General features: G+C 38.8%; 2 protein-coding genes across 3 annotated transcripts; one reads left to right on the top strand and one right to left on the bottom strand.

Moving 5' to 3' along the window:
- Window positions 1–1,140: 1,140 nt before the first annotated feature.
- On the bottom strand, window positions 1,141–8,742 carry LOC128366125 (antizyme inhibitor 1-like). Of its 2 annotated transcripts, none has more exons than XM_053326801.1 (12): window positions 8,534–8,742; window positions 7,712–7,837; window positions 5,976–6,185; window positions 5,581–5,754; window positions 5,184–5,356; window positions 4,873–5,007; window positions 4,079–4,160; window positions 3,890–3,964; window positions 3,543–3,708; window positions 3,256–3,371; window positions 2,781–2,998; window positions 1,141–2,399 (listed from the first exon to the last, which is right to left on the bottom strand). In XM_053326801.1, the coding sequence occupies exons 3-12, from the start codon at window positions 6,075–6,077 to the stop codon at window positions 2,285–2,287; spliced, it is 1,356 nt and encodes a 451-aa protein (XP_053182776.1). In that variant the 5' UTR covers window positions 6,078–6,185; window positions 7,712–7,837; window positions 8,534–8,742; the 3' UTR covers window positions 1,141–2,284. The 2 variants fall into 2 exon arrangements, with proteins under 2 accessions (XP_053182776.1, XP_053182775.1); XM_053326800.1 differs by having other exon boundaries at window positions 7,716–7,837.
- A 4,415-nt stretch (window positions 8,743–13,157) lies between these two features.
- Window positions 13,158–21,576, top strand: atp6v1c1a (ATPase H+ transporting V1 subunit C1a). The gene is made up of 13 exons (XM_053326684.1): window positions 13,158–13,298; window positions 13,779–13,939; window positions 14,548–14,615; window positions 15,620–15,705; window positions 16,272–16,366; window positions 16,571–16,662; window positions 17,707–17,805; window positions 17,924–17,992; window positions 18,178–18,270; window positions 18,518–18,611; window positions 19,341–19,438; window positions 19,566–19,692; window positions 20,854–21,576. The coding sequence occupies exons 2-13, from the start codon at window positions 13,808–13,810 to the stop codon at window positions 20,950–20,952; spliced, it is 1,152 nt and encodes a 383-aa protein (XP_053182659.1). The 5' UTR covers window positions 13,158–13,298; window positions 13,779–13,807; the 3' UTR covers window positions 20,953–21,576.
- Window positions 21,577–22,567: the final 991 nt, after the last annotated feature.

The raw sequence follows: 22,567 nt of genomic DNA, 5'->3' as shown, positions 1-22,567 counted from the left end.
TATGTAAAGCCCTCCTGAGTAGCAAGTGTTGGCATAGATGTTGCCAAATTGGACAAATAATTAATATAATCTGCAAAGAGCAAAATAATATACTCCAATTCTTCTATTTTCACACCCAGGATTTTTGGATACTGCCAGATGGCCGAAGTCAGTGGTTCAATAGCAAAATCATGTCAAAGACCTTTTCAGCATCCAATGACGTTTGCGTTATCTTTAGCACCACACTTTTCATATATTAAATTATCTGTGTATATTATGAATTGCTTCACACCCCAGAACCATTTTGATTGTGAGAAAGTAGGGATGTAACATGTCACATGTCTCTAGGCTTTTGGCTTTAAGTATTTTTGTGTCACAGTACACTAAAGATAAAGGGTGGTAGGACCCCTCTCCTGCAGGTGGCTTGCCAGGCTTTGGGACTAAGATGATTAGTGTGCAGACTGTTAAGAAGAGGCAGGATTCCTGACTCATGTCTCTTCAAGCATTTCCAGTAAACAGGGGGAGCAATTTACCCAGAAACAATCCATAAACGTCTGGAACATTTGAACATTTATTGACATGAATCCACGAGGGAAAGTTTAGTCACTATTTGGTGGAGCTAGTAACAACTCCTAGACATCTGAAATGTGATCCAAATTACAGTTTTTTGTAAAAAGCCCAAAAGGTTGGAAACCACTGGTTTCATCTTTAACATGATCCATTCTGTCCAATCCATTGTGTCAAGTAACTAAATCTGTGAAATAAATGTAGTGGAGCAGAAAGTACAATATTTCCCTCTGAAATGTAGTGGAGTAGAAGTATAAAGTAACATAACATTGAAATACTTCATTACAAGTCCCTCAAAATTGTACTTAGGTACAGCACATGAGTAACTGTACTTTGGTAAAGTATTTTAGGACATCTGCAAAGACTTTAGCATAACTCTCTTTGTTCAGAGGTGATCTGACCTGAGATTTAGCTCATTGAACCAAATCCCCTTCAGCCTATGATCACATTATCCAGGATGAGTCATCAGGTTACAAAAACTATCTCTCAGAGAGGGGTATGAATTATTAAGATGCATTTGAACAGCTGCTGCAGGGCTTTGCTGTGCACATCATTAGTGATCTGTTTATGATAATTAAAGTCATAGCAATTCAGTCTGGTCAATGAGGTGTTTATTACTGTTCATTTTGACAAGCACAGCTACAAGTTAATTCATCATGCCTTAGACACAGATTGGAGGACAACTTTAAAGATATGATACATGCTGTGCAACTTGCACAGTTAGGGAGTAAAATTCAACACAATCATAAATGTTGAAAAATATTCTTCAACAAATACAATGGAGATCGTAAAAAGGGTTCTTGCATCATAATCTTTTTTAAAGATCCCATTACATGTCAGCATATTCATTATCCATCAACACTTCCCTCATTCCATCTGTAGCACATGCTGTCTAATAAACTTGCTTTGCTATCATGGCACAGCAGTTACCTGCCAGTCCTTCACTAGTCTGGGAGCTAGCCAGGGTAGCACTCAGCACTTTGGAAAAAAAAACACTCAAACACCATTTTACTGGTGAACACTGCACCATTGGCTTCCCAACCACACTGGAGCAGATGCCTAATCATCCTTCCAGGAGTGGATTTCATAGAGACACTGTACACTGATCACACTGGTTTTATTTACGACATCACACAGATGAGTAAATGCACCTTCATATACAAGCCTCCATTTAAAACACTGAGAAGAACAACTGATTTTAAATGTAATAATTGAATTAAGTTCTCATCACAAAACAAAAACAAAAACAATACAACCAATTAAAATCATAAATAGACATCTTGAAGCAAAGCATCCTACCAGAGCAGAACTGTGGTTCTGTTTAAATACACTGCTTCACTCAGGGATACATTTTTTACTTTACAAGACTGGCAACAGCAATTGAGACTATAGATAATACATTTTTTTCCAAATATAATCATTTTAAATCATTATATGTCTACTGTATGAGTGTAAACTGTATTTCATAGCAAAGGAAAAAAAAATCACTTGTCTTTTTGGAGTCATCCATTTTGTTGCATACTTATTACTTAACGTCTACTTGGGTGTTTTAGGTCTAATCATATATACTACACTGTACATTGAGGTTTGCGAGATGAATCCAGTCTGGTCCCAGCAATTTCAAGCACTATCTGCACTGTTGGTTCAGTTCATCCCAGTGGAATGTAGACCAGGGGAAACTAGCAGCAGAAACCAGTGGAGGAAAGTGAGAAGCCTTCCTGTCCTGGTCTAATGATTGCTAGGCTGGGACAGAGAGAGCAGCCTCTGTTTGGCAGGAATTGAGGAAATAAGGGACCAATGAGAAGTTCTTCAGTGTAGCCTCCTGGGTGACACCGGTGTCCTGCATCTCGAACCTGATGAAGGGAAATGAACATGTGATGAGGACTAAAATAGAAAATTCTAGGGCAGTAGTTCTCAAAGTGGTGTCTGGGGAACTCCCAACGGTCCTTGGGGGGGTTCCAGGGTATCCCCAGCAAAAAGGGGAATGATCTATTTTCACTACTCCGTCCATAAGTAACACAATGACAGGGTGTATGACTATTTGGATCATGGGTATCACAAACTTTGTGTAATTAAAACATCTAAAAGCAAAAATCTTATTTTATTTTTGACAAAATCTGGTGTCTGTAGTCTAATTTGGGTCAATCTGGGGGTCCTTGAGCAAAAAAAGAAAAGAAGATAGAACCACTGTTTCAACACCAAATTTTAAAAAACTTCATCATTGAATTCCTTACCAGTCTCTAGAGGAGATGACATAGTATACAGGTGGTGTGGTTGAGTCAGTGGAGTTGCAGAGTGGCTGACCCAGACTGTAGGCCCCTGCATGGGTGAACATGAGCCAGTCTCCAATGTTGAGCTCAGGCAACAAACAGTGCTCCACTACCTGATCTAGGTCATCACCAGAGGGACCCCACAGGCTGCTGCTGAACACAGGAGCTTCCAGGGCGGTGTTCTGTGAGCACACAAAGTAAAGATTGTCTATTTATACATGTATTACAACAATACTTTTCTTGAACTAGGGTGAGTTGTTGTTTAAAGGACTAGTATGTAGAATTTAGTGCCATCTAGTGGTGATGTTGTAGATTGCAACCAAATGAATACACCTCCCCTCACCCACTTCAGTTTTATGTACCGTATATAAAAAGATTGAATGAAAGAATGATCTGTGGCTACATCTTGACCCACAGAGAATATTTGAAATCAACTCACCTTGTGAACAGAAGGAGTAGCAATCAGTGTTTCAGCAAGTTTGCTGGCAAACGATCCATACACTCCCTCATTCATGAAGTACTGGAACTCTGGCTCATCATCAGGTGATGGATCATCTGTTCAGCAACATGGGAAGCAAAATGTATGAGTATAATGGATTCATTCACCCATTTGTGTAGTTCTCTTTTTCTGTGCAGCTGTTTTGGCTGACTTTAGTAATAAACCTCACTTTTTACTGTCAGTAAATGAGCCTTAATATCTTTGAAAATGAGTATCATGCCACTGACCGTGTGCTTGGTCCTGCCGATCCCGTGCCACCACCTCCTTCGAGATGATGTTGACGGCCAGGGTGAAAGCAGAGGACACAAAGTAGCTGCCAGGCTCAGCAATGATGGAAACTCCGGTAGAAGGAGGGAAGTAAAGGTCCACCATAGACATGACTGCAGTATTGATCTGCAAAAGAGATGAGGATAGAAAAAAAAGTCAAATCTTTCACATTCACATTTAAAACATTACTTCATTGCAGTGTCAGCCTTTAAGGAGGACTTTTCACTTGCCGACTATGATGAGCTATATGATGTAGCATTTGTTTATCACTGTAAATCTTGAAAACTGGATGGTAAAGTGTACTGACCAGTTCCAGCTGGGTCTCAGAGCCGCTGAAGCCCCCTCCAATGTCCAGGATTTTCATGTCAAAGCCAATTTCCTCCTGAAGCAGACAAAGTTTGTCAATGTATAACCAACACAGTTACTACAAAAAACAACAGTGTGCGAAATGGTACATGGAACTGAACAGTGCAACCAACTATAAAATTTTACTTACTCCCATATCAAAGACACAACGAGCATCAGAGATGGCATGAACGTACACGTGGTCATCCTCACAAGGGCTGGAAATCAGAGACCTGTGGGGGGACACAAAGAGGTTAAAGGTTACGCTCTGACACATTAACAACAGGTTAATGTGTCAAAAGACATTCTTGTGCAACACATTGGACAGAAAGAATTGGTTTAAGTGAGAGCTGAGGTCAGACCACTGCTAGAGCTGGACCATATGGACAAAATTAAATGTCACAATGTTGAAAAATTATTGTAGGGAAGACTATTGGTGCTTTACACAAAGATATTTTTGATAAAGAATGATCAGTAATGTGGATATAAAACATAAACTAATATAACAACTAGAACAGTCTGGTAAGTTTACTGTAATGCAGCCTTTAAATCAAGGAACCATATCATGATATTCCCATATCCACAATCTTAGACGATATCTAGTGTCATCATGACATTGATATAATACTAATATACTGTCCAGTCCTAACCACCACACAGTTAAAAATATCCTCACTATCCTCCATTATAAAGGCAGATGGCTTACAGGAGTTTCATATAATGTACAGTGCCTTAACCAGGGGTAAAGTACAGTCAATCAATTTCTGTGCAATAGTGCATTTTTTGCAGTTTATTGCTAAGTGATGGGGCAATAATACAAATGGATGAAGAATTTGTTTGATGGTGAAATATTTCATTGAAAACACTGCATTGCTGCAGTTGTTCATCATGTAATCAGTCTTTGCTCTACTTCACATAGTCACAGTGTATTTCTGCAGGACTCACCTGACACCCACCACCTGCACACCCAGTTCCTTAGCACTCTCCAGCAGATGCCTGCAGTCTTTAAGGGTACAGCCAAAAGCCATGCTCATCTCATCATCCTGGTTAGATGCTTCTGTTGAAACCTGCAGCAGCAGCCTGAAGTAAAAGTAAACAAAATACTTTAATTCCTGGTTCTTTGAGAAAGAAAAGAATCCAGCTGAATAAAATTATGAAGCTGCACACTGAATGAAAAAAAGTTCAAGCCAGACTGAATGTTAACAGTGTTTAATGGTAGATTTAAAGTGTTTGCAGGCAGTAGTGCCAACACTTACTTGGCATTGGGGTGGCAGCGAGAAATCTTGCGTAGCTCTGCTTCATTATCACACACCAGGAGGTCAATGCCGTTCTTAGCAGCATATTTAATCTGGGAGACCTGTTTGCAAACACCACTGTAGATGATGTCTTCAGAGGGAATACCGTGGCTTTGCACCAACTCAAGTTCAAACTGAAATACAAAGAGACAGAACATTACTTCTTTAATATATATATATATATCACCATAACATGTTCATCCTGCATGGGTTTCTAAGGACAAAATGATTGATAGAACTTTAAATATGCAAGTGCATTCATGCTCATTCGCGCTTTCATGTGTGTGAATGGTGAAGGGAATTATACTGTCACAAGTGATCTAACATGTTAGTGAAAAAAAGATATTAAGCAAAGTACCTTGTTGGTACATATGAATCCGGTGCCGAGGGCAGCGAGAACTTCAATAACAGCTGGACTGCTGTTGCATCTGATAGGATAGAAGGGTCGAATTTGGGACATGTGGGTTCGCCAGCGAACATGCTGCCTCATTACAACTCCCAGGTCTGCTACAAAGAATGCATTCTTCTCAGACTGAGGAGGAAGGAAACATACATGTAGGTGAGTCAGTAAATAAAACATAATTCAATACTAATCACATTATCTTAACTTTGCAAGTATGCAACTTTAGCACAAGTTAAACAATGCAATACGATGCAATAAGTGGTTTTAGACAATTCGAAGACACTAACAAAACCCAGGTTTGTTGTTGTAAGCATGCGCTAAATACATGTTGTGACAGCAAGACCTCTTACCAGAGTTTGTTCATAAATGTGATTGTCAATCACATCACACAGGGCTGTGCCTCCCTCCAGGAGGCCAACAGAATACTGTGGTTCATCAACAATTCCTTTCATCCTCTCAACCGTTTTCTGCTAATCCGACAGGCATAAAGAATATGGCTAGTCCGAAGTGGTTTTGCTCGCTTCCTCTCGAGCCCCTGGGTCCTAGGCTTATGCAACAAACTGCACAAGAAAAAGAGAAAAGTCATAATGAGTCATGAAGTTCCAAAAAGCCAAACAACTCAATGGTATTTGGACGACGCATTTTCATTGATGGCATCCAGCTCTTTTCTAGTTTATTCAGTAGCTGTAACCTAAACCTTTCTGATGAGATCCCTGATCAAACAAGTCGTTTTCAGTGAGCAACCAATCAGAGCAAAGTACAGGTTCCACGTTGTGGGGTAGCATTGTGGAAGGCCTATTCTTCTGAAAAGCCGCTGTGAAAACACTCAGTCTGGGGCACAGGGTTCATTTACTTTACCATCAATTACTCACAACAATCACCATTTAGCCCAGAGCTGGTGACCCGTAAAGCTTCTTTTTGGTGGCATTAACCAAGGTACAATACTGGCGGCGTCTGAGTCACAACTTTACTTTCAATAATGTTGCAGAATACGTCAGAGAAGCACAGTGGTCCGGGCTGAACCAGATGTGACATGACTGTGGTTTTTGGAGGTTAAATAGGGAGACTAACAATGTGCCTAGAAAGTCTGCTGTGTGTTAAAGCACTATAACAAGGTCAGAGCTACTGCTGTAAAAGGCTGCAGTCACTGACTGACAGGTATATGAGATGAGTAGAATTGCTGCACGACCAACAGCTCTGGGGTGACAAGTGGTGCGAATCCAAATTAGGCAACAAAGATCATCACTGAAATTTTATGTCCAACTATAAATTCCTGAAACCAACAAGTATATATATTATATATATATATATATATATATATATATATATATATACATATATATATATTTTATAGCATATGTAAGTCTGATCAGCTGTATGCAAAGTATTGTGCATGAATAATTGACATGCAGTCTGAAGCAAACTAATGAGCAGACAGAAGGAGATGGCTCAATCTGCAGTGCCTATTGATTTCACTGTGAAGGAAAATGTCATTATTACACTAACAAAAGAATGTGTATGCTTTAAAATGATAGTTATTCAGTCAAAATTAAGTCAATTATTAAGTAAAAAAAGAAAGTTGGCTCAATCTCCTCATGTCTTTAAAAATAAACCAAGCCTTTATGTAACTTCGAAAATGTTTAACTATGTCACAACAACACTTCTCCCTCATGTAACAGGTGATAACATTAATGGGGGCCTACTGGTACATTTAATGAGTTATATTTGTATTTCTCTGCAGCTAGAAGTGTGCTGAAAATAAAAAAAGTCATATCTACAAATCTACCAAATGATTCTCTCTTTTATTGAACTATATCAGAGCAAGAGAAGAACTACGGTAGATAAAAGCAGCCCAGAGCACTGCGTTCCTGTTATTTTAATGGAAGCGCTGAAAATAGATCTGAAATGCTATGATCTAAAATAACTAGACTGTTTGTGATTTATCTGGGACATTCTGCTATTTATTCCCTCTGTTAGTTATGTTGATGAAACAATTTATCACAATACATTTATTAACAACTTTTATCCTACTCTGTGATCTGACACACACAAAATACCTTCAGTCCTGCAATAACACCTAACTTACTCACATGGATGAGTCCTGAGGGGAACTCGTCCGCTATCAGCTAGGATCCCAAGGTGGCTCGGCGTTGAAGTCAAATGGCTCTCGGTAAAGAGCTGCCCCTAGATCCTCTGGATAGTTGTTGTACACCTGCACAGAGATATAGAGAGAGAGGGCGTGTAGGGATCAGTCACTGACAGATACAACTGACATGTGCTACGGTCGTACTTTACATAGATAATAATATACATTGGTACATTGGTGAAGCATATAGTTTTAAGCATATGAGCAGAGTCTTGTTTATAAGTAATGGAAGGATCGCTTTAAGGGACACATGGGTAAGGCAAAAGTGCTATTTCCAGTTTATTTAGTGTATTTCCCCCCCTGTAATGACCATTGTAATGTTCCTTTGCAATCATAACAAAGTTGATAAATAGTGATGTAATCATGACTGGCAGTTTTAAATAAACTGCGTTAGTTGACGTCATGGAACAGCGTGTTTACACAATGGCCTAACGACAAGCCCAATATCAAACTTTCACCAAGAGCCTCGGTTAACATTTAGCACGAGTAACCTCGCTTGCTATTGTAACAGGTTGCTTTACACGCAATGGAAACGTTAGCATAAGCTTATAGCGTTAGCTTCCTGGCTAAATACAAGATAAACATGAGCTATGTTATGAACCACATGTCAATATTTTTCAATGTTAATTCTTCCAGCTAACGTTATCTTTAATTCGTTATAGCTAGTACTGCTGGCTTGTAAGTAAACTACGTTACTTGACCAGTTCATTTAACAACATGCTAATTAGCGAGCTAACAACGCGGTAAGCTAATGTTACTTACGTCTGCGGAAAACCCAAAAGAGGGGACAGAACGCTTTTTCTTTTTAGGCGGAATTTTTAAAGAGTGGTGGGGTTACTAAAAGAGAAAACGGTTACTGCCATGGAAGTGGTGGATGAAAGCCGAGTTATTGCTGATCGAGATTTCGCCGATGCGAGGTACGGTTCATCTGTAACGACCGAGCGGAGGTCGAGTCGGCTGAGAGACGGACAGACAGACTGTAAAAGTGACGACAGTAGCGTAAAGTATTGGGAAATTAACCGTTTCATATCCGGCTAAGATATCAAAATAAAATAAATATCGCCGAATATTTTGCAACCGTTTTGGGTAACGCAGATGTGAAAATGCAAACATAATATCAATTATTGTTCAAAATTAAATTCTAGCAATTAATTTTCATAGATAATGAGAATTAGCAATTGTAACATAATTGATCAATTATAGAATAAATTATTTCCGGTGTGATTGTGCTAAATTTGGTGAGCTTGAAACACTTGTTATGGGCGGAGTTCAGAGCTGTCAAAGAAAACGACAGTAAAAATGATTGTAATACCTGCATGATTTATTCCCAAAAACTACTATATTTCCCAACAACAACAGTGTAAGACTACTACTACTACTACTACTACTGCTACTAATAATAATAGTAATAATTTATACCATATATCGTAAGATAATATTGTGTATTATCTATCACTATATTGTCTTTTCTCCATGGAATTTCTATTTCACGAACATCCAGTAACTGTAAAAATCACTCCTTGGTTAATCACAATCTATAAAATTAGTTACATCCATAATCAGTATTAAATTTAGCATGAATTACCTGTGTTACGTCTTCCTTGTGTTCCCCATGGCTCAATGATATGGACAAAATTCTGTCCAATAAAGTTTGCAGAATTTTCCCTTTTTTCTGGAGTCAAAATCAACAGCTGCAGAGCATCAGTCCCATAGATAAACGAGTAGAGATGGATGCATGTATTTTTCCTTCAAGTTCAAGCTCAAACTGGATTTCCCCCCTCCTCACTTTGCCTGTGTTGTTGTGACTTTGAGAAGTTGTGCCTGCCTCTGAAAATGCACAGTCTGGGGCAGTGTTTTTTTCAAGGAGATAAATTTGCATGTCTCCCTCCTCAACACTGGAGGAGGAGGAGGTTGCCAAGGAAAGCTCAGCTACTGTACTGTTAGCCAAACAGAAGGGAAGTCTTTTCTTTGGGGCTGTTTTGACTCCATATCAGGACTGACTGTACTGACATCATCCCGTTCTTAAGAGGTCCATATATCTGAGTAGCAAATTTCAGATTCAAATCTGCCTAGTAGTTTAACTTTTCATTCATTTCTCAACTATACTGTTATGAAAGGCATATTTGTTAGAAGAATTGGAAAATATATTGCGTTTTGGGATGTGTGCAGTTCACTCATGCCTGTTTCTTGAAGTTAAAATGATTTTCAGCAGTGTCTGGTCAGTCTTTAGCTACTCAATGCTTCCTTCAGTGATTTCAAAGACTTGTTACAGAGTGGCAGAGACACACAATACAGGCTGTTCATAACAAACAAAATACACCAAAATATCCATGGAATACACAAAATAGCATGTTTTATTCTGCACAGGATTCGATATAATAAAACCAGACTCCCTATTACTCCATGGTGATCATATTTTATCCAGTAAACATACTAGATCCACCAAAACTTTACTTTTCTTTAGACTTTATAACAGTGCATGAATATTCTGTGTTTTACCAACTAGAGCAGTCATGTAACTTCACATAACTGTGAAATTCTTCACAGTGTTAGATGAGCTTTGCACACTCCTTGGGGAGGAAAAACACAATAGCAGCGTTTGTTTCACAAATAAAACTACTGCTCAGAATCCATTGTAAAGGCTGGAGAGGCAACGTCTTTTCCTCGGACTGCAACACAAAAGCTGTTCCGTGTTTTGTGCCTGTTTTCTCCGACACTAAATGAGACTATGTATATATAAGTCTAATCACGCATAGCATCTAAAGTGGCTTCCAGTAAAGCACAATGTTTGATTTCCATTGTTTGGATCATAATAGCCATCGCAGCCACTGGGTATGCGACAGCGAGACATGTGTACCACCCACTGCAAGGGCAAATACTCCAGTGGCTGCATTGTGCAGCAGGAATTCTTATTTGCAAACATTGCAAACAGATTACATCAATGCACAGAGCTGACATAGATTAACCCTGACTGACCAAAAGTCTCCAGTCAATCAGGAATTCACAAAACAATCCATCAGTAAAAAGGCAAAATTGATAACCCTCTATATCTCTTAAACACAGAAACATAATCACAGATAATACATGAATCTACAGTATCACTCCATATTTGAATAATGGTAACTAACTGACTCATAATATAGATATGAAAGGTTAAACTCACCATGAATTGGTCTCACCCAACACTCTGGTGTTGTAGGTGTTGTTAAGTCACTGAGCAATGGCTCCAGTACTTTTTGCCAAAGGATGTTGCTAAGTAAAAGGAACCCCAAACTAACTTTTTCCTCAGACTGACCTGAATGTTAAGCAGGACCATGTTAAGACACTGGCTGCAAGGATAACACAAATGTGCAAAAGGAAACCTCCTGAGCTGGAAGTGTTAAACCCAAAACAATTATTAATTACATAAATTTGACAAAATAATATACATTCTTCTCACACCTTGATACACTTAAAAGTTAAAGTTAAAATATTTTGGGTGCTCCAGTATACCACCTAAAAGAAGGAGATATCTTTATCTGTGGGCTTTCCCAGCACATGTCATTTTTAACAATTGTATCAAAGTGCTGGAGAGACATAACAAGATATACCATGATGGTCAAACAATAAAACCATCTAAAAAATTAGGCACATTTCACCCTCATTTCCTTTCTGCCAAGATTGTAGAGAAATTTATTATCACAGCTTTAAAATGCTATTGTGTCAGTACAGTGAGATTACTGTCTGATTACAGGCTTATTGTAACAGAACATTGTTTCCGCAAAAATCAGACATCAGGAAGATCTCATTAATAAAAACTAAAATAGATATTTCATGTTACTGTACATTTGCATCCAATGATTTGTAAGATCTTTGACACTTCTAATAATACATGAGGGGTGTGCATCTACATGGAGATACACTGCATGTGTATTCCACAGACTGCAGCACACTAACAATCATTATAGGCTACATGTGTTTATGTGAGTGTGCTTGCATACCTGGAACAAACAGGTCACTGAAGCGCACGTAGTAAGCTCAGCTTGTTTAAAGATTAAACAGGTGATGTGCAAACTGAGACAGTGTATACAAAGCATCCAGAGAGGCTGTCATTCTCTGAACTCATGAGTGATTCAGCAACAAACTTGCTCAATTCTTTTAGTTTACAGGCTTCACAAGTAGCATTTTCTATAAGAAATGGAGGAAGAGGAGAGGTGACGGCAAGATTGTTCAGCTATTATAATGTCTCTATTCTATTCTAATAAGTCTTCTAAGCCCTGTAAACACACAACTTTTAGACACGTGCAGGGCATGTGCACAGTGATGCTGTGATTTTGGATAAAGTCTGTGATGGCTGTTTCCAGACAACCATGGGAGTCCCAGCACAGACACAGTGTTGAATGGTGTGCGTGAGAGGGGATGACATCAAGCCTGCAAACAGTAATTTATTTATTCAGTGCTATTTATTGCTAAAACAACAGTTTTCTCTCGTATTGAATTTGGAGAAGTCACGCACCAGACGCTCTGCAGTAGCCTGCATTCTGCACACTGGCTGATTGCAGCCTCTCTCTCTCTGTGTGTGTGTGTGTGTGTGTGTGTGTGTGTGTGTATGTGCGTGCGTGTGTGTGTGTGTGTGTGTGTGTCCCGATAACATCCCGGCAGACTGGCCCCTAGCCAGCCATGGGCAAACTCACCCTGCTGTTTGATGTCGAGGGTTGGCTCCAGGCAGACCAAGCATTGTGTCCCAAACAATGAACCCCAGACCCACTGAACTATAAACATGTCCCTTTGGGGGCGTTTTCCTCAGAATCTGTACAGGAGACACCCAAAGTCAGGAAACCTGACCCCGCTTTTCCAAATTTAGTTACTCCAAAGACTCAAATGCTGCTGACTTAGCATCCGAGACTCTCCCTTTCTAGGTAGTAATGCACTTGGAATGTTGAGTGGCGCTCAAGTCTGGGGTGGAGGTCTTATTGTGTCGTGTAATTCAGGAAATTTGGCAAAATTGTGTATAAAGACTGAAAAAAAATTATGCATCAACTAAATTATTTTTAGTGAAATTGGCTGAGGCATGAAAATGTCAGTCCCATTCTGCACTATAAAGAAATTCACTATGCTTTGTTGCCTCAAACAGTGGACTGCTGTTAAGATCTAAAGGCATATGTAGACAAACATCTACCCTGCTTAAGTGTGCTTAAACTTGAGCATTGATGGTCCACCACAAGAATCAGAATCACACGCTGTGCTTGCTCTGCCGTTTGCAGAATTTCCCCCCAGTGGGACAATAAAGCCTTGAACCTAACATATTTATAAGGTCACTACTCATGCAGTACCCCCTTTCTACCAGCTATGAGCGCTGTGAGTTTCCCTCAGTGAGCAGAGCGTGTGAGAGGCCTTCCGGTTCCTCTGGCAGATCAGCTGACTCTGATGCTGCTGTCAGGAGACCTCACGAACTGTATTCAATGGCTACAATGAAAAGTGTCAGGCCGTAGGAACGCTAGAAACAGCTATATTTCCACTTCTAAGGGCCACAGTTTTGAACACTCAGGTGAGTGACGTTGTTAAGCCGTACCGCTAAACACCTGTGTTGTTGTTGTGAGCGAAGCTAAGTGGCTAACAGTAGCTAATCCCTGCTGAATGTTGCTTGACCTTAACCATCTTTTTTTGACAGCTTCATTTAACATAATTTGATGTTTAATAACTGCTTATGGCTTTCTAACGTTAGCTAACAAAAAGGAAATAAATATATATAGTTGTGGTTAGCCTGAAATTGACATTTGATGAGCTTTTGTGGCTACTGTAGCATCATTTCACCAGCTTGTTGACAGGTAAACAGTCTCAGGAAGAGCAGCTTTACATTCAGCTGCACTGTTGTAATTGAGGAGATAGGTTCACACAATAAAACACAACACTCTTTCTGTAATATTATCAAACAAGTGCTACTGATAAAGAGAGAGATTGTTGTATTATCTGTTTGAATGAATTATAACACAGTACACACTTGTCCAAATACTGTCTCCCCTCTCAGTTTTCTCTAGCACCACGTTTACTGTAACCATGACAGAGTTTTGGTTGATTTCTGCTCCGGGAGAGAAGACCTGCCAGCAAACATGGGACAAAATGATGGCAGCAACCACACGTACCAACAACCTCTCCACCAATCACAAGTTCAACATCCCAGACCTCAAGGTGAGGCTACCCCACTTTTCATGTGTTTTCGTACCTCACATGCTGACGTACACAGACATGAATTTACGATAATATAGAATCTATAGTTCATTGTGGACATGATTTTCTTTCTTGCACAAATTGCAATTGTATTTTGAAAAAAAAAAAAAAAACCCAAAAAATCCAGATGTTCACAATTAAATAACTCACCTTATGTATCCACTGTCAAGAGTAAGCTGACTGTGTGAATGGGAAGCAGTCTTTGAACAGATCCGTTGTCTGCATGTTGAGGTGTCGGTTTGGTGAAGTTTTCATCCGCAGGGCAGCCTGGCTCGTCTGGTTCTGGGTCCTCTCTGTGCTGAAGGTGAAGTAACCCTGCTGACCTCGCTGCCACATGGGGCTGCAGTGTTCTCCTGGAACCGTTAGCAATGCATGAGCGCCTTTGGACAAAGAGGCGCCGTCCTAAGCACATAGGGCCCCCTGGATGTCGCTGTAGGCCGATTGAACCCCAGATGTCACTGTTTAAACACAACCCTGCTGACCCCCCCCCCACTTAAAAAACTGACTGACGACTCAAAAGTCATAATGTGCTGATGTTTTATTTTCTGCTTTTGTGTCCAAAAAAACAGGTGGGGACACTGGATGTCTTGGTCGGGCTTTCAGATGAACTGGCCAAATTAGACTCCTTTGTTGAGAGGTAGGCTACTGCAGTGTTTCAGCCTGGACTCATTAATCTTTCTCTGATTGAACTGTTATTTTACAGCTCTCTCATAATCATGTTGAATGCAGCATGTGTCTTAAAGGGCATGAAAAACCTCCTCTCAGCCTGTGCAGCGTTCCTGACTCTCTGATGTAGCCGGAGGACCATTCCTTAATCCCTTCCCCTTACCTTCTAACAATGAGGAATTTCACAGGACCCTGAGGCTAGCGAGCCTTGCAGTCTAAACTTAGCAATTTACAGTTGGGTGACACACCAACAGCTCTTTCTTGAGTCATATTTATACCCGATGACTTATGTGCGGCGAGTATGTTTGAGTGTCATTTATAGTCTTTTGGAAATATTGACATCCAAAACTCACACATAGTCATTAGTGTCTTAGCCCTGCTTTGCTTCCCCTGTGGATATTTCCAAGACTGTGAGAAAGACCGAGCTTACAACACGGTTTCACTTGTTTGACTACAAACTGGCTTTAATTTTGGATCCTTTTTGAAGTTTTCATTCATCATATATGTAGAAAGAACACCTAACTATAACCATAAATGCATTTATTGTTGTTATTTAAGCTTTGATTGTTGTCATTTTTCACTACATAAACAAAAAAATGCACTTAAGAATGTTAAAATTGAACTTAAATGGCAAATCAGATTTCTTATGAAGTTTTTAGGCATGAATTGCGACTTGGCTCTCAGTCCTCCCTCGGCTTCGCTGCTGCTTTGATGTGCTGTTGAGCAGTGTGCTTAAAAATCTTGAACCCTGAATGTCTGCTGTGTTATAAATTGCCATGTCAGGACATTACCTCAGCATGAATATGTGAAACTGTTTGATGTGTGCATATGTTTGTGTTAGATTTTGGGGGTGGGGGTGGAGGTCGTGTGAGCACACTGTATGTAGGGCGAATGTGGGTTTTTTTTTTTACACTTGCTTTATGCATGCAGTTTGTATTGGCACGACTTGTTTTGATGTCTCCTGGCTGTTCACAGTGTGGTGAAGAAGGTGGCTCAGTACATGGCCGACGTGCTGGAAGACAGTCGAGACAAAGTGCAGGAGAACCTGTTGGCCAACGGAGGTACAGTGATGATTATTTTAATACCAAAAATCTGTGATTATCAAGTAGGATACAGCAATGCAAGTTCAACTGGATGGTTATAATATTTAGATCATTTATAATGTCTTTCTCATGATATCTTACCTATGAAAAATGCAGCTTTAGGCACACTGATGTTCTATTTTCTATCATCTTAACAGGAAACAAACACAAAACACAACGATTATGATGATAAATAATCATGAATCAACATATTTTCTTATAGATCTCTTCTGATATCTAACACTGCTGTTAAATAAACAATACATTTAAATAAACCCTACATAATGGATGTGAATTGACTTTTGTTTTTAAAATGTCATTCTTTAATGTCCTTTGAAGAGGACAAACTCCAGTTCAACTATTTGCCTGACTCGGTAGCACTAGAGGGACATGCGATAATATGTTTTTGTAATTTGGGTGAACTGACCCTTTTAGTTATATCTGAAATCACTGTAATAGGCATTCAGATTGAGCCCATTTTATTGTACTGTAATCTGATAATGAGCAGATAATAGTCTGACAAATCTTTTGTTGCTTTTTTCCAGTTGATCTTGTCACCTACATCACAAGATTTCAATGGGACATGGCAAAATACCCCATCAAACAGTCCCTGAAAAACATCTCTGAAATCATCTCAAAGGTAGGTCTATTCATTTTAATTGGAAAAAATAATGGATATGGTGAAATAAGAATTTATGTATGTTTGCAGATATTCGTGTGAAATTGTGTACATTATTTAATTTTGTAGTTGATGGATGGAGTTGGAAGATGTAGTTGAGCTCTTTGGGCATGTGTACCATGAATGGCGTGTTAATATTTCAGTCATGTTTTTTGTTTTTTACAGCAAGTAACCCAGATTGACAATGATTTGAAGACCAGAGCATCAGCTTATAACAACCTGAAGGGAAACCTGCAGAACTTAGAGAGGAAGAATGCGTAAGTAATCAGTGTATGCAGACTTTGATTTAACCACGTATTTGTTCAGGTCCGATTTTTTCAACAGGAATAAGTATCTAAAATCATGCAAGCAGCTCTGAGAGGATCACATGCTCACAATGGCCAATTTTACCATGTTCACCATCTAACATTTGCTAATTAGCACTAAACACAAAGTATAGCTGAGGCTGATGAGAATATCATTAGTTTTGTATGTATTTGTGCCAGAAGAAAAGTCAGGGGAAGACTCAAATGACTAGTATTTATCATCTGAGAACCATGATAGTCTGTACAATATCGAATGCCGATCAAGAGTAATAAGGCACCTTGGATATTTAAACTAAATTTCATTGCAATCCAACCAATATTTAAAGATATTTAACTTCAAGCCAAAGTTTCAATCTGCTGATGGCACTAGAGGAAAGGCCATGGGAACACCAAAGTTATTTTAGTTTTATTCTCAGAGGAACATAAGTGTCTGTACCAAATTTCATGGCAATTCATCAAATAGATGAGCTATTTCAGTCTGGATCAACCTGGTGCGCTGAGCAACATTGCCAGCACTTGAGCCACACCGCTTAGCATGTCTAAAAAAAGTAACGTAGGGTGTAGAGTAAACACCACGAATAGTTTGGACACCAGAAAGACCAAAATGAGTCTCTCACAGCCATGTCAAAACCCATATTAGCTCAATATTCAACTTGTAATACTCCAAATGACCGGTACATGCAAGTATTTGGTTGTACCAAGCAGCTCCAACATGCAAGACTACATCTATACTGTCAGATTGGTTAGATCTGACCTGACTCCTGGCACTGCTCATTTCATGCTCTTGTTATGCTGATTTAAGACATTTTCAGTTCACTCCAAGTATCAGAAACATCAGTGGTGTATTTTTTTCTCAATGGCTAGGTCAAGCTTCAAGTATCACTGACTGTGCTTGTGTGACCATGTCAGCGTGGTCTTAAAAGTTACTGCGTTTCTGAAATGCTTTGTCAACACTGTCACGTCACTTGTTGTTGTCACACTATTTTACACCACCAGGGGGAGTCTGCTGACCAGGAGCCTGGCTGACATCGTCAAAAAGGACGACTTTGTGCTTGACTCGGAGTATCTTATTACTCTGCTGGCTGTGGTACCAAAGTGAGCATCACTGTTCAGTCAGGATTATGATCATGTTTTCATGCAGAGGATTAAATTATAAACAAACGTGATTTATGATGATGCCAACTTAGTAAGTCCTACTCTGTTATATTTTCAGGACGTCATACACTGACTGGCAGAAAGCATATGAAACACTTGCTGAGATGGTGGTGCCACGATCCACCAAGTAAGTGATGTCATTCAAATAATAACATTCAAATGTTGAATGAAAGAGAGACACCAGTGTCAAGTATCAGTTTTTTTTAGCATACTGTTCTTGTCTCACATGGTTTTGGTTTAATGCACAAGTGTTAATTTACAATTTATCAGCAGTATTACAGCAGCATTACAAGTATCTCTCTTTTCTTTCAGTCTGCTTTTTGAGGACAATGATAGCGGACTGTTCAGTGTCACTCTGTTCAGGAAAGCCGTTGATGACTTCAAACACAAAGCCAGAGAGAACAAGTAAGAGTTTTTACACTGCATGGTGAGCAAACACACTGTCATCACATAGCACAAAAAGAGGTGTGAGAATTGCCAAAAGAAGCCAGGCTGCTCTGTGAATATAAATACCTCTGGTTTACATCATAGACAGTAGAAAACAATAGCATTATTTTAACACAGCACTTTTTAAACATCAAAAGTACTGTGTTATACTAACGTGATCATGATCAAGTTGGGCTGATTTCTTCCTCTTCCATCTAATTTGTAGGTTCACAGTGAGAGACTTCCAGTATAATGAGGAGGAGATGAAGGCAGACAAAGAGGAGATGACACGGCTCTCTACTGATAAGAAGAAGCAGTTTGTAAGTGGTTGTCCAGTTTATGAAAGTAGTAATTGGGTTTATTCATTTACACTGAACTTGGGTTATTTAGTATAATGGTTTTGCTGTGTCATTTTTTAGACTCTACAAATCATGCATATGTAACATTATTGCCAGGTATACTGTGTGTGTTCCAGACAGCCATGGGATTCTATTTGGGTACATTATGAAAATAAACCTACAGTTACTGAAATCTTTAGATTTGATAATATCAGTAATGTTTTAGGTATAATGATAAGTACATTAGCAAAAAACATCATAATTAAAGGAGACAGATCATTTTCAAAATGTTAATTTTGCTTTGCTTATGTCATATCTTTGTTATGTTGAGCATTGTGTTCACATGTATTTCATTAAGTTTTAAAACAATACTGGACACATATGAACTTAACTTCTGGACCCTTTTTGGATCCAAAGACTTGATGATTGATTTTTTCACTGTGTTTTATGCAAGAACAAAATTTTGCTTTTGTAAGGAAAAAACCCAATTACAGATCTTGAAGCAGCTGGAAACATTGCTTCTATGCTGCCAGCAGTAGTGTGAAAATGCTGACCTCACACAAACCCACTGCAGTAAAGATATTTTTTATCAGTTTGTGGTGCTGATTAAAATTCTCCTGTTTGGCTGAGACCCCTAAAACTGTCACATTTAAAACAGTTACCATGAAATAATAGCCTTCCTAAGCCTCAGCTGTGTTTTACTCACTTCAGGGCCCGCTCGTTCGATGGCTCAAAGTGAACTTCAGTGAAGCCTTCATCGCGTGGATCCACATCAAAGCTCTTAGGGTCTTTGTGGAATCTGTCTTAAGGTAGTGTGATCAGACTATCAGTCCTGATAGCCGTCTGTATAAAAGCTGATGCATCATCACTTGATACTGCTTGTTTCCACTGTGTTGCTCCTCTGTGGTGTAACTGTGTACTGTGTTGTTCCCTCAGATATGGGCTGCCGGTGAACTTTCAGTCCATGCTGCTGCAGCCGACCAAGAAGAACATGAAGAAGCTGAGGGAGGTGCTCAATGATCTGTATAAACATCTGGACAGCAGTGCAGCCTCTATCATTGATGTGAGTACTTCAGTAATATTGTGTTAGGATTCTTACTATTTAATACAAGGTCATTGCATCAAGAAAAATACTGCAAATCTTGATGTGATGTAGGCATATGGTACCATTAAAAACGTTACATGATTAGCACGGCAGAGCTTATGATTGAAATGAGTGAAATTATAAAACCTTGCATTAATGGCTATTTAATTTGACTTTTCCAAAACTTTTATATGTAAATATTTATGTTTTGGTTCATTGCAAAAGAAGAAAATATCTACTTGTTGCAGCAGTGGAGCATGCAGTGTGTTTCAGACCCATATACACACAACACAAATTCTAAGCAGGATTTGAGTAAGTAGAGTGTTGACCATAAAAAAGTGAGGAAATAAAGTATATTCAGAACAGACTGTATACATACAAAATATGCTCAGTTTTAGGGTTTGCTGTTAATAAACCCTACACTCTGACAATGTAACACACTCCTTGTGAAGAATGTGAAATTGGCAGTAACATTCTAAAGCCTTAGTGTGATTAATATCTGATATCACGCCTGTTAGTATAAAATGGTGCAGTATGTTTATTTTTTCTGTACAATAACTAAACAGTGTACCATGATGATTAGTGTGTAGTAGGGATTGTATAAAGTCTGTTTGCACAGTAGTAGTATGGATTGGAGACACATCAATGGAGTCCATTGATGTGCTGCCATCTTCTCCTCAATCAGTAGAGAATTAGTGCTCCCCCTCATGGTCATAACTGGTTACTGCACACAAAACAGCTGTGGACTTGTAGTGTTGTATTAGATGATTAATAGATGATCGAATAATTATTGAGGTTTAAAGCTGCTCTGATTAATACCTCAGCCTTGAAGCAATGTTGTGAAAATAATTTTAAACTGTAAATATACAGTGTATATATATATATATACATACACATTAGAATGACACAAGTTTGAAGTTGAATGTAGAGGTACATGGGGTTTATGGAGACATCTTTTCTAAGCAATTTTCTTGTTTTCTATATTTGTCAGTGGTCAGTCCTTTCATGCCCCACTATATTACTGCCATTAGACATTATATAACAGTAGTCATATTTAATCTAGCCTCTTATTTAGAAGCAGACTACAGATAAACCTGCTACTCACAAACACTACTGTGTTTTTGTTGTTGTCATTTTCAGTCGGCGATGGACATTCCAGGCTTGAATCTGAGCCAGCAGGAGTATTATCCCTATGTCTACTACAAGATCGACTGCAATCTGTTAGACTTCAAAGTTTAACACGTTCCTTCATTTTGTGTTCATGTGTTGATTAATTTATGCTCTTCCTGGTACCCCTCTTCCTTCCCCCCACACTCTTCCTGTCCCCTGCTTTCTGTCCCCTCACTGTCGCCTCTCCACTTCAGCTGCCTGAATGTCAATGCTGCATGTTCATTCCTTGTGGTGGAAAAAAAAGCTCATCAACAAGCTTCTACCACTTTTACAACCAAGGGACAGAAAAAAAAACAACTTTTTAAATATTGTTTTTTGTTTACAGTTTATTTCGTTCACAAGCCACACAGATAATGAATTTTGTTTTTGATGTGAAATTAATAAAGAAAAATCATACTGGTGAGTTGTATATTTACTGTATCATGTGCCGGTGCATATTGATTGATTCATAGCTACATCTTCTGTGTCGATGTTCAGAGATTTGTGTTTACGTACTGGCGATTTCATCACTGCACCCATGGCAACCAGATCTGATGTGTGTTTCTGAGATTGTGGGTCACCTTTGCAGACATTGTGTAACAAAAAAATGAAATATGAGTGTGTGTTGTCGTCTCGTGTACATTTGCTGTCAAAACAGAGATCTATATCTGAGTATTGTGTAAGCCATTGATTGAATAAATATGATTGATGAATAAATAATATGAAATGTGTGAATTCATTAATACATATTGAAAAAATATGCCTTTGTTTTGAACAGAATCCAGGAGACTTAATGAATGTGATGTGTGTGGAGGCCATATGGTGATGTATGAAAGCATGTGAGAGAAATGAAAAAGACATGGAGGAAGCATCTGTGTGTGTAATAAAAGAAAGATCCTCTGTGAAGCCTTGTGATGACTCGTGATTATCTGCTGAGCTGCGGGCAATTTCGAGGAAACTTCCTCTTTAAACAGAAATCATCTGCAATCCACAAAGCCACAGAATATATATTTCCTTTCAACATGAGGAGCTGGAGATACCAAGAACACAGTACATGTAACAGAGCGTACATGACATGAGGATGTTTTACAGTTGAGTGTGTGCTGGAGGTGTTTTGGTGCAAACATTTGCAGAACAATCCCTTCTTGAGATCCATATAGAAAGGTTCACAAATATAACAAAATAGACTTAAAGCATGGAAAAGGAAAAATACTCTTTATTTCAGTGCTATATTATCCTATTGTTGATTTATTATTATTGATGTATGAACATAAAAGCAGTCATTTAATGTTAAAGCTGGTTGAGTTAGAGCTACTACGAAGTACTTTATATACTGCTGAGAAGTCTATTATCAGCAGTGCATCATGTTTTACAAACTGATGGCATGTTTTGTGTGTCAAATCAGATTTTGAAAAAGTAACTATAGTAGTTTTAAAAGTACTGTATGAGTAGAAATACAAAGTAGGAGCACATATATGTTTTACTTTCAACCACTGTGTATCTGTTTCTGTATGTATGTTGCAAGTTTCAGGAGTGAAAGGATGGCATGAAGTTATATAAAAGATCAGCACACTGCACTGATAGCAGCCATAAAAGTGTGTTTAAATTCCATTAAGAAGCTTCACTTTCAGGGTCTTGTTATTGTGCATGCTGACTCACTGTCACACTGTCATGGACACTTGAATGGAGTGGAACCTATTCATGT

This window comes from Scomber japonicus, chromosome 10 (assembly GCF_027409825.1).
Source record: "Scomber japonicus isolate fScoJap1 chromosome 10, fScoJap1.pri, whole genome shotgun sequence".
In the NCBI taxonomy this organism is placed as follows: domain Eukaryota; kingdom Metazoa; phylum Chordata; class Actinopteri; order Scombriformes; family Scombridae; genus Scomber; species Scomber japonicus.
This window is presented reverse-complemented; position numbering and strand designations above follow the sequence as displayed.